This window comes from Eumetopias jubatus, unplaced genomic scaffold, assembly GCF_037043125.1.
Source record: "Eumetopias jubatus isolate StellerSeaLion01/CBP00866 unplaced genomic scaffold, mEumJub1_p1.0 scaffold_8, whole genome shotgun sequence".
NCBI lineage: Eukaryota > Metazoa > Chordata > Mammalia > Carnivora > Otariidae > Eumetopias > Eumetopias jubatus.
Window position 1 is genome coordinate 134,958,694 of NW_028274814.1, and position 12,449 is coordinate 134,971,142.

General features: G+C 51.7%; 1 protein-coding gene across 3 annotated transcripts in view; it reads left to right on the forward strand.

Moving 5' to 3' along the window:
• The window catches only part of ZC3H7B (zinc finger CCCH-type containing 7B), a 56,559-nt gene that overhangs the window by 12,130 nt on the left and 31,980 nt on the right, over positions 1 to 12,449 (forward strand). For all 3 annotated transcript variants that reach the window (XM_028115304.2, XM_028115306.2, XM_028115305.2), the window contains exon 2: positions 11,154 to 11,212. In XM_028115304.2, the coding sequence (XP_027971105.2) occupies positions 11,160 to 11,212 (53 nt within the window). In that variant the 5' untranslated portion in view covers positions 11,154 to 11,159. The remainder of the gene's footprint in view (positions 1 to 11,153; positions 11,213 to 12,449) is intronic.

Here is a 12,449-nt window from a genome sequence, read left to right on the forward strand (position 1 = left end):
ATAAATGAGGCAGAGCAGTTCCAGGATCAGTTAACTTAGGGGTCAGACACATTCAACGGCTTTGGTCTGTCTTTGCTTCGCCATCCCCAGTGCGTGGGTCCCCCTACAACCTGTCATACAGCTGCAGAAAAGGAATCACGGCTTCGGTCCTTTTTTAAGTGTGAAGAAAACCCTTCCCAGAAACCCCTTGGCAAACGTCCCCTCCTCTCTCATTGGCCAGCATGATGTCATGGACCCTTGCCTAATCCAATCACCGGCAAGTAAAAGGACCGTTATGATTGGCTGAGTCCAGTGCAGGTTCACCTGAATGACTGGGAAAGGAACAGTCTAGGGGCTGTGCTGGGGAGGATGAAGGGCAACTGGCTGCCTTGCTCTTTTTGGTGGATGTGGCCACACTGCTTCACGGCAATGCTGCCAGGCCATGCTCTCAGTGTACTTGTGGCATTGGCAAGTGCCCATTCCTCTGCTTGCATCAACCAGGCTGGCCAATCACAGTCTCAGAGGGGCGAAGGGGCGTCTTGTCGTTTACCTTGTGGTTCTTTTATCAGTGAGTTTGAGTGTCTCTTCTTCATGATGCATAGCTCCTGTGGATTTCCTGTTTATGTTCTTTGCCCCTCTTTTTAAGTAATCATAATGACCCTGCAATAGTCATGGTTGATATTAAGTGCTTATTCCATGCCTGGCATCTCATTGAATCTTCACAACAACCCCGTAAAGAAGGTATTAGTATCCTTGGGGCGCCTGGGTGGCTCAGTCGGTTAGGCATAGGACTCTTGATTTCGGCTGGGGTCATGATCTCAGGGTGGTGGGATCAAGCCTGGAGTTGGGACTTTGACTATGACTCCCCACTCTGCTTTTCCCTCTGCTCGTCCCCCATTCACGCGCTCAGGCCACTCTCGCTCTCTATCAAGTAAATCAATAAAATCTTTAAAAAAGAAGAAGGAGGTACCAGTGTCCCTGTTTTAGAGACGAGGGAAGTGAAACAGGAGAAATGAAGCAACTTGTATACAGTTACTAAGCAACAGGGCTTGGCTTTGAACTTGCTTGTGAACCTGGGTGTGTGGTCCCATACTGTGCTGCCATCCTGAGGGAATTGTTTCCTGCTGGTTCCTTAATTCATGGCTCTTTCTCGGAAGAACCATTTGAGATTTGAAGTTAAGTCTAGCTTCAAATTCCCAAATTCTAAGAACATGGACCTAAAGTAGGGAAGAGGGGCTGCCCCGCCTGGCGGTGGGATCCTGGGGGAGTCTTGGGCCTGTTTTCTCCTTGGACTTTTTTCCTTCCCTCCTTTCTTTTTTTTTTTTCCTTGAACGTTTTTCTTTAAAAAAAGAGATTTGTTTGACTTACATGCTTTTTGCTCTTCCACCAGGTGCAGTGACCAAGTATGCCCCACCCCTATCCTCACTCTCAAGGAACTCATCTCCCTCTTGAGCTGAGAACAAATGCTTCTTTAACCACTGTCTCAGTCTGTTGGGGATGCTATAAGAAAGTACCATAGACTGAGCGGCTTAAACAACAGAAATTTATTTTCTCACAGGTCAGGAAGCTAGAAGGCTGGGATTAAGGTGCTGGCAGATTCCGTTTCGGACAGGAACTCTCTTCCTGGCTTGCAGATGGCTGCCTTCTCATTTTGGCCTCAACTGACCTTTCCCCCCTGTGTGGGCAGGGAGAGAAGGGAGAGCTCTCTGGTGTCTCTTCTAATAAAAACACTAATCCTATCAGACTATGGCCCCACCCTATGACCTCATTTAACCTTAATTACCTCCTTAGAGGCCCTATTTCCAAAGTCATAAAGGGGGTGAGGGCTTCAACATGATTTTGGGGGGACACAAACATTCAGTGTATAAATTCTGACCCTTGCCCCCCAAATTCATGTTCTTAGCAGATGCAAAATACATTCATTCCATCCCAACAGCCCCCAAAGTCTTAACTCGTTCGCATCCTCTAAAGTCTATAAAGTCCCAAGTCTCATCTAAATATCTAAATCAGGTCTGGGCGAGACTGGAGGCAGATCATCCAGAGTAAATTCCTCTCCACCTGTGAACCTGTGAAACCAGACAGGTTATGTGCTCCCAAAAAGTAATGGTGAGACAGGCAAAGAATAGGGTTCATTCAGAAAGAAGAGAGAAGTGACGGGCCCAAGCAAGTCTAAAACCTACTGGGGCAAATTCCATTTGATTTAGAGGCTTGAGAATCATCTTTGACTTGCTGTTCCTCCTTGCTGGCCCACCGGAGTACAGCACACCCCCCCACAGCTCTGCCAGTGGGTCACCCCCACCCCCCCCCTGCAGCTCTGAAGAGGAATTGGTGGCCCCATCAAGGCAGCTCTGATGATCTGTGACTCAGGGTCAAACTTCCCTTTTCTTGAAGGATAAAGCATGTTTGCCTCCAAAGAACTCTATGGTCCGGCCCCGTAGAATCTGAGAAGTCCAGCAGCTTTCCTGCATTCCGTCATCCAGTTTTCTCTGTCCCCTCTGGTTCTAACTGGTAGTGTTTCTGCTGCTATAATCCCATCTCTATTTCTGACTTCTGCTGAAAGCTGATTTGATATGTGGTTCATGCCCATACTCATCTCCTTATCAAATGGTTGTTCAGCCACATCCTTAGTGTTCTCTTCAGGACACATGTCCTCATTTTTTTGCGATAAGGATAGGCTGAGCATTTTCCAATTCTTCAATTTCTGATTCCTTTTGTTTAACAATTCTTTCTTCAGTTCATCTCTTTCCTCTCAAGTTTTACTATAAGCAGTAAGGAGGACCCGTGCCGCACGTTCCATACTTTGCTTAGAAATCTCCTCTTCTTAGGGGCGCCCGAGTGGCTCAGTCGGTTAAGTATCCAACTCTTGGTTTCGGCTCAGGCCATGATCTCAGGGTCGTGGGATGGAGTCCTGCGTCGAGCCCTGTGACAGCCTCCATGTTCAACGTGGAGTCTGCTTGAGATTCTCTCTGTCCCTCTCCCTCTGCCCCTCCCCCCACTCATGCTTGCTCTCTCTCTGTCTCAAATAAACAAATAAAAGCTCTTTAAAAAAAAAAAATCTCCTCTGCTGAATAACCATTTTCATTGCTTGCAAATTCTACCTTTCACAAGAAAATCGAACACAATTAATTTTTTAAAGTTTATTTATTTATAATCTCTACACCCACTATGGGGCTCAAACTCACGACCCCGAGATCAAGAGTCATGCGTGTGGTGCCTGGGTGGCACAGTCGGTTGGGTGTCCAACTCTTGGTTTTGGCTCAGGTCATGATCTCAGGGTCAAGTGCTCGAGCCCTGCGTCAGGCTCTGTGCTCAATGCAGAGTCTGCTTGAGACTCTTTCCCTCTCCCTCTGCCCCTCCTGCTTCTCTCTAAAATGAATAAATCTTAAAAAAAAAAAAAGTGCCACGTACTCTATTGACTGAGCCCTCCAGGTGCCCCAGTAGAGCACAATTTAGCCAAGTTGTTTTTTTTTTTTTAAAGATTTTATTTATTTATTTGAGAGAGAGAGAGAGAATGAGAGATAGAAAGCATGAGAGGGAAGAGGGTCAGATGGAGAAGCAGACTCCCTGCTGAGCAGGGAGCCCGATGCGGGACTCGATCCCGGGACTCCAGGATCATGACCTGAGCCAAAGGCAGTCACTTAACCAACTGAGCCACCCAGGCGCCCAGCCAAGTTGTTTGCCATTTTATGACAAGAATCACCTTTCCTCCAGTTTCCAATAACCTGTTCTTCATTTCCATCTGAGGCCTCACAGGAACTGCCTTTAACATCCTTATTTTTATTTATTAGATTTTATTTATTTATTTGACAGAGAGAGATAGGGAGAGCAGGAACACAAGCAGGGGGAGTGGGAGAGGGAGAAGCAGGCTTCCTGCTGAGCAGGGAGCCCGATGCGGGGCTCGATCCCAGGACCCTGGGATCATGACCTGAACCGAAGGCAGACGCTTAACGACTGAGCCACCCAGGTGCCCCTAACATCCTTATTTCTACCAGTCATCCCTTCATGGCAATCAAGGGTTTTTCTAGCTGCACCTCCAAGCTCCCTGAACCTCCACCCATCATGCAGTTCCAAAGTCACCTCCATATGTTTAGATATTTCTTGCAGCAGCATCCCACCTCTTGGTACCGAAATCTGTGCTAGTCTGCTCAGGCTGCGGGAACAAAATACAGGATCAGAGCCCTACCCTTATGACCTCATTTAACTTTATTTACTTCCTAGAGGCTCCATATCCAAATATAGTCCTATTGGGGGTAGGGCTTCAACATATGCACTTGGGGGGGACACAGACATTCAGTTCATACCAACCACCTCTTAAAATGTTCTTCCCAGAGGAAGGAAATTGAGAAAGGAGGGAGGAGTGTGAGCATTAGGTGCTTGCTGGGGTTGGGGGCTCTTGCTCACTTGGCACATTGTTGTTGTTGTTGTTTTAAAATTTTGTTTATTTATTTGACAGAGAGGGCCAGAGAGCACAAGCAGGGGGAGCAGCAGAAGGAGAGGGAGAAGCAGGCTTCCCGTGGAGCAGGGAGCCTGATGCGGGGCTCGATCCCAGGAGCCAAAGTCAGACACTTAACCGACTGAGCCACCCAGGCGCCCCAGCCTGGCACGTTATTAACGAGGCTGTCTGATGCCCATCTCCCCAGGCCCTTTGAACCCAGGCTCCAGGATCACTATGCGGCCTTGAACAACTTTCCTAGCCTCTTGGAGCACTATTTTCCTGCCTGACGGGGTTGTGGTGAAACTTAAATAAATTGCGTTTATTTAATGATGACTCGTTTTCATGTAGGACAAAGCCAGACACAGAGCTGCTTTTTTGTTCAAAACCTCCTGTGACTTCTCATCTTACTTAGGGGGAAGCTGCAGTCCTTGCCTCACGGACGAGAACTGATGTATGGTCTTCCCTGCTAATCTCCCTGAGCTTCCCCTCCTCCACTCTCCCCACTGCCCACTCTGCTCCGTCCACACTGGCCTCCTCGCTCTTCCGCAAATACACCAATCCGTCTCTACCTCAGGATCTTTGAATTCACTGCTCCTTCTGCCCAAACACTTTTCCCCCCACGGCTTGCTCCCTTCCATCATTTTGATCTCCGTTCAAATGTCAAGAAGGCCTTCCCTGAGCCCCTGTATAATTATAACATCCTGTCACTCTATCGCCTTATTTTTTCCTTCACTATGTGTGTCCTTCCTGTGTTCCGTTATGCATTTATTTGTCATATGTCTCCTCCAACCAGAACAGACACTCTGAAAGAGGACAGATTTTGTCACCTTTGTTAATTGGTAAACCCCCAGGGCCTAGAGCATTGAAGGCTCGACGCACAGGTGGATGGATGGATGGGTCCACTGAAGCTCCTTTCTCTTCACGTTGTAGCAGTGCCCCTGCTCCCTGGTTCCCCGGCTGGACAGTGAGCCCTTTGAGGGCAGGGATCTTGTTTGTGTCATGGCCGAGTCCCCTGCACCCAGAGCAGGACTTGGCACAGTGGAAAAGCCACTCATATTTAATGACAGAATTGAGGGCATGGTTGTGCTTTGCCCACTTCCCCCAGCTCACCCAGGGCCACTGTCTGGCAGCCTCTCTGGTTTTCCTTTCCAGACAGTGTGCTTTATACTTTGCCTGCCCTTCCATCCAGGCATCTGGCACTTAGCAAGTGCTCTGTAGCTCATTTTCTGGGATGGGCACGGCCGGGCAAAACCAGATCTGGTACCAGACTGTGGCAGCTCTTGGGGTGGTCTGTGCCCCTCCTGTCGTTAGCAAGGATCACTGGAGCTACCAGCAGAAGGCCCTTCGATCAGAGGGAGGTAAGCCCAGTATCTGGTGCATGGTGGGTACCCAGGAAATGTGGGTTTCCTTCCCCTGCTGCCACCTGACCCTCTGGCTTTCTCCTACCTGTGGGCCAGGCCTGACCCCTGTTGGCAGCCTCGGAGTGGGTTGGGGCCTGGGCTTCCTTCCCCATCATAGCTGGGCAGATTGCAGGATGCCATAGGGAATTGGGGGGTTCAGGTCAGTCTCAGTGCGCATGTTTCTGGACAGTTGTCCTGTAAGAACTATCCCTTGTCTCCCAAGCTATCCAAGAAACCTGTCATTCCCTTTCACAGCCAGCTCAAGGAGCACCTCCTGCAGAACCTTCCCTGGCTTCCCCCAATGGACGCACCTCTCCTTCCTCTCAGGCCCCAGGCCCTTTGCACCCACTGCTAGCCTGCACCGCAGCTGGTGGCTCACCTGTCTTTTCCCTCCCGCTGGACCAGGAGTTCCTGGAGGGCGGTGCTGGGCTGGGCCTGAGCCACCAATTCCTTTTGTATCTCCCCTGCCCCCATGCCTAGCACTGAGTAGGAAGGTCATGGATGTTGGTTGGACTGAATTATACCCTGGCTTTCTGGGGCTATCTCTGCCCTTGACACAGAGGAGACTAACTCAATACATTACGGGAGTCAGAAAAATCTTCTCAAAGGTGGGGAGGGATGGTGGTTTCTTCTGTATCCTGGGTCCCCGTAAGACCTGGGCCTCCAGCTTGGTGTTACTTTGTATTACTGAGAATTTTAGCAGTGGTTGTACTCTCACTGGGGAGGGGGTGTCTGAAGGCCTGAGGCATATGCATCTCTACTGGGCATCCCTAGTTTATTATGGCCGATCTTGCACACGGTGGTACTCTTCCTGTAAGCATCACTAGGACCCAGCCCCTTGGGGCAGCCCTACCAACCTCTACCAGCCTGGCAGCATTGCTTATGAGATGAAATATATTTGGCAGCCCTGGCCTAGGGCCTTTACACTCAAGAGAAGGACCCTAGCATGGTCAATAATAGACCCTAGAACAGGACATTGGAAGAAGCATAATATTTTTTTTTAAGATTTTATTTATTTATTTGAGAGAGCGAGAATGAGAGAGAGAGAGAGCACATGAAAGGGGGGAGGGTCAGAGGGAGAAGCAGACTCCCTGCTGAGCAGGGAGCCCGATGCGGGACTCGATCCCGGGACTCCAGGATCATGACCTGAGCCGAAGGCAGTCGCTTAACCAACTGAGCCACCCAGGCGCCCAAGAAGCATAATATTTTCACACAGAGGTCTTCCCCCCGAATCGCCCCACAGACACATCTGTGTTTTCGGGGCCCCACGAGTATTCACAAACATCAGGCGCAGGCTCAGGTGCCTAGGAAGGTTACCGAGCAGTTCCACCTCTACTGTGCCTTTGAGGAGGGAGAGCAACAGTATTTTTACTGACATAAAATCAGTAGTTCCAGGCCGGGCCCCCACGTGCTAGCTGAGCCTCACTTTCCTCGTCTCTCAAAATGTGGGTCCCAGAACAGCCCAGCCCCAGGGTCATTGGTCAGGATCAGATAAAATGGGGGAGATGACAGAGATTTCATAAACAATTGGATGCAGCCTGTCAGAAGGCCCTCTCTCCCTGACACCACTGAGCCAACTCCTATTCACCCTTCAAAGCCCAATTCAGATGTGGTCCTTTTTGTTTCCCAAATGTTTCCACTTTGTTGTACCTCGTCCCAGCCTCTGTTTGCCACAGAAGTCTGGTTTGGAGTGGAGGTGCCGGGATGTTCTTTCCAGGTCTCTAAGTAGGTTAGAAGAGCTGTGTAGAGGGTGGGCACCCTGGCCTTCTCATCTGTATATAATGGGCATATAGTAGATACTGAATTGAATGCCCAGCATAGGAATTCTGATCCAAAAGTCACCAGTTGCTAAGTGTCTGCAGTATCCCAGGCCCTGAAATGAGTGCCTTCTCTGTACTAGTCCTGTCAGTAGGTGCTATCTGCAATCTCTGCCATACAAAGCAGGAAACTGCAAATCAGGGTGGGCAGAGTAGCCGGCTCTGGGATTTGAACCCTCTCCATAGTGCCTGCACACAGCGAGGCTGCTGCTTTGGGATTTGGGTGGTCAGAGAGGAGGATTCACGCTGGGCCGAGTGAGGAAGCTTCTACATAGCGCCTGGGGCAGGGAATATTTCTTTCCTTGGCTTTGGATTCAGACTTCGGAATTACCTCTTGGGATGGATATGGGCACTGCTTGTTGCTCTTAAGTCTGCTCAGACTGCATGGGAACACTGCTCTCTGACCACCGTGGTTTTCTGAGAGAGCTACAGGCTGAGCTGGGCTTAAGGAAGGTAACAGGCCAACTGCCCCCACATGGCGTGAGCCAGTGCAGGGAGCCGTGATCAGCTGAAATTAAAGCAAGTCATCAAAAGGCTCTACGTGGGGGAGGGCAGGGTCTGATTTGAGGGCTCGAGAGCCTACCCCCTCCCCGGATGGCCTCAGGGAGGTGGGGGGGCAGTGAGGAGGCTGGTCTGCTTGTCCTGGGCATAGGAAACACTCCCAAGTGATGGGGAGGGATGGGGGCTGGGTTCTGACCCGGGTCAGAGTGACAGGGCTTGGTGGTCGTGACCCTGTGGTGCTGGTTGTCTAGGCCTGTGAGGGTCTGGCCCCCCTCTCACCGGCCCCCTGCCCTTGCTGGGCCACACCGCATGGTGATAGGTGCACCCTTGTCTCTTCCACCAGGTGAGCTTCCCTTGCAGGGCCAGGACTGGGTCTCAGCCGGCGGTGGCTCCCCAGGCTCCCAGGAAATAGAATGAATTGAGCCTACGACGGTTCCCATCGAAGGGCGGGGGAGAGACTCTGTGGAGGGTCTAGGCTTCGAAGGAGGGATGGAGCTTCCTTTAGAGAATGGCGGCACAGGTAGAAGGAACCACAAAGGCAAAAGCCAGGAGACAGGAAGGCCACCACAGCCCGTTCTGGCTGGAGGCCCAGAGGAGCGTGTGGGTGTGAGGGGGATGAGCCCTTGTGTCCCAGACAGGGAAGCCGAGGACAGAGAGACCAACCAGAAGGTGTGCCTGGCAAGGCCCAGGCAGCCCAGGGCCATCCCCGCCTGCCTCCTGTGGGAGAACAGGGTCCTGGTTGCGTCCACCCCAGGACACACTCACAGGTTTTTTGCAAGAGGGAGGAGCAGGGTTGGATGACGCATGTTCCCCGGGGTGGTTGGACTGTCGCCCTGCCCCGGGTGCTCTGCCTGTGTTGTCTCCTGAGTGCTCATGACAGCGATGAGGCAGGGGCCACCATCAGCCCCATTTTCCCCATCAGGAGACCGAGGCCCACCGTCACAGTTGCACACAAGCCTAAGTGGTAGCATTCCCAGCCAGGTCTGTCGGAGTCCTGAGCCCTGACCCACGGCCCCGGCGGGCAAGCAGATGTTAGCGGGCACGTGGCGATGGCGCAGGCCCTGCCCAGTGTGAGGATCTGGTGTGAAGAGCACTGTTCTGGGAGCCTGAAGACTCAGTGTGGCTTCACCCCTCCCTGGGAAGGACACACGGGAAGAACGAGATTTGGGGAACTGAGCTCCCCTGATCCCACGCTTGTTATCTCTAGAGCCTCACAGCCACCCTTCCAGGTGGGGCTTGTCACCTGACAAGCTGCACAGAGGAGGAAAGTGAGGCCCAGAGCAACGCAATGGCCACATGGCGTCTCACAACTCCGAGTGTGGCTGAGGACATGGTGTGTGGTCTGACGGGGCTGTTTGCCTGCTCACTGGTCAGGTGGTCTTGGGAAAGGAACTTCATACCTTGTGCCTCACTGTCCTCATCTGTAAAATGGGTTAGTGACCCCTACCCTTCTTACGAGACAGGATTGTGAGGATGTGGTTGATGCAGATGGAACTAAAGAACAAGGAAGCGGGACGCCTGGGTGGCTCAGTCGATGAAGCGTCTGCCTTTGGCTCAGGTCATGATCCCAGGGTCCTGGGATCGAGCCCCGAATCGGGCTCCCTGCTCTGTGGGGAGCCTGCTTCTCCCTCTTTTCCCTGCTCGTGCTCTCTCTCTCATTGTCTCTCTCTCAAATAAATAAAATCTTAAAAAAAAACCAAAAAGAACAAGGAAGTAAGGAAGTCTGGGAAGGTATTAATTTGACACACTTGCTCCCTCCCCAGAGTGGCTGTGTGGTTTTCACACCTTTTAACATCTTGGTGCCCCTGCTTGTGTCTGCACTCTAGCCCTCGCTAATGGAGCTCCCCCTTCCCAGCACAGCCCGCCGTCCTCTCTCTGGGACCATTTGGTGGGGGAGAAAGTGATCGTGGAAGGGGCCCGTGAGTAGCCTGGACAGAAAGTGCTGGCTTGAGATCAGGCAGCTTCCAGCCCCCTTCCCACTAGGAGGTGGGAGCCCCAGGCTCAGGTTCTGACCCAGGGGAAGGCCCATATCCCTCCTGGGCTGCCACTGGGTGGGACAAGCTGACCTCCAATGGGCCTTCTAGTCCATACATGGTGCCGTGGGAGCCGGGTGCGCTGTCTAGATCTGGCCAGGAGCTCCCAGCCCCCGGGGGTCTTGCCCTAAAGGAACCTGAACCCTAGCTGCTCCTCCTGAGCCTCCCTTCTCCTTAAGCAGTTTTCATTCCCTGCCTCTCAAGCAGGTTCCCAGCATATGTTCGGTACCATTCACTTGCTCTGCATCAGCAGGCCAGTCCTCAGCCTTGCTGAGCCTCTGTCTTCCTCATCCACAACATGGGAAATTCCCTCCGTCTTGCCAAATTGGGGCACACACTATGCTACCTGGTCTGTTATGGGCCATGCGGGCTCCCGGGTGTGTAGGGGCTGCGCGGAGGGGCTGTTGGTGGTAAACGAGGGTGGCCTGGGTTCAAATCCTTGCTCAGGTGCCTGCCTGCCAGCTCACGACTGGGACTCCCTGAGCTTATTTCCACCTCGGTAAAATGGAGACAAAATGACACCTGCCTCATGGCATTGTTGAAAGATTCAAAGAGATTCTTACACAAAGTGCCCGGCCCAGTGTGTGGTGCTACATTGTAGCTGCAATCATTGGCATCATTTTGCATTCTCTGTATCTCTTCTCCTTGGGCTGAGTTTGCTGGTGAAACAAGGTTTTCTCCTTGAACTTGCGGTTTCTGGTGCAGAATTGCCCCCCGAGCCATGTGTGAGAAAAGGCAGGCGGCCTCCAGGCATCCGCCTGCCCATCAAAGGCCCTGCACAAAACTGGAGTCCAGTGGGGCGTGGGTGTGGAGGGCAGGAGCTGCATGGCTGGGTTCAGAAGGTCTTTGTGGGCTGTGAGATGGGCCACTGCCCTCAGTGGCACCTGTGAAATGGGATGAGTGTGAGAATGAGAGCACACAGTGGGGTGGGGACTGTGACCAGCCACTGGCCCCTGCTGACTAACTGATAGACTGCTCTCTCCCCCAGAGACTGATGGAGAGGCAGAGACGGAAGGCGGACATCGAGAAGGGGCTGCAGTTCATTCAGTGAGTGTGGGGCAGGCTGGGCAGGGTGGGTCCTCTGAGGGCAATGCCCGAGGCCCGCCCAGGCCTCCCCAGCTCCCCTTTTCTTCTCGCGAAGCCTTTGCTGCTCAGGCTTCCGTGTGTGCTGGGGAGTAAGGAGGTGGGACATGCTAGGAAGGGGCTGGGGGAGGGGGTGTAAATCTGTGAACTGCCCCCCTCCCCCATGCACAGGCATTCCCTGACCCTGGTTACCCTTCAGTCCTGCTCCGTATACCATTTTACCCTCGCCCTCCACATACACTGGCACACTTACAGTTAATTCTGCTGGTCTTTGTACGTCTTATAACCAATCAATCAATAAATCAGTTTCTAGTTATTAAGCACATCTCTCAGGCTCTGTGTTGGGCCCTTCACATCCATCATCTTCTTAGTCCTCACAACGGCCTCGTGAAGTAGGTGGCCTTATTTCCATTTTGCTAAGGCTCAGAGAGGTTAAGAAACTTGTTTATGGTCACACAGCTATAACGGGATAGGATTCTAACCCAGGTCTGGCTGACCCCAAACCCACATTTCTTTCCATTATTTGCCCCTCAGTACCCACATGCCATATTTGGGTTTGGTTTTGTTTTTTCTTTACACACAAAGTATTTTTACTATTTTCTTTTATTTTTCTTATATAGATCCCCAGAGGCACATTTATCATGACACTACTGAAGTGCTGGGTGCAGGACCCCTCACTTGCTCGGGTCCTTTCCGAAGCCATGGAAGGCTCCCTGAGCAGTTCTTTGTTTCTAATTTTGTGGGGTTTTTTTCTTAAATGGGAATCCCCACAAAACTAGGATTTACAGCTACATACCCTCATATAAACTCTCCAGTTTTGTTTCCCACAGAGACGTGTAAAACACGACCTGCCTCTTCCCCACAGACTGGGCCCCTTGTCACGCACGCGGTGTCCACATGGCTCTGATGGAGCGCATGTCGACATTCACACACTGTCCTTCCTCAGCTTGCTCAGGCCGCCGTGAAAACTGTGGTCCACTTTTCACTCCTCTCTGGGCCGGTCTCCTCCCATCTGGGGGAGAGCTTTGGTTTGGCGGCACTTCTCAAAATTTATTCAGAGGCCAGTCTGATGAACAAAGTGAGCCTTGCAAATACTGTCTTTCATAAGAATTATGTCTTTAACTTAAGTCACTGATTTCTTAAGTGACTGCGAAATGAATTCAGCCCCTTCCCTCACAGAGTCATTGCGCTTGGGGTAAAG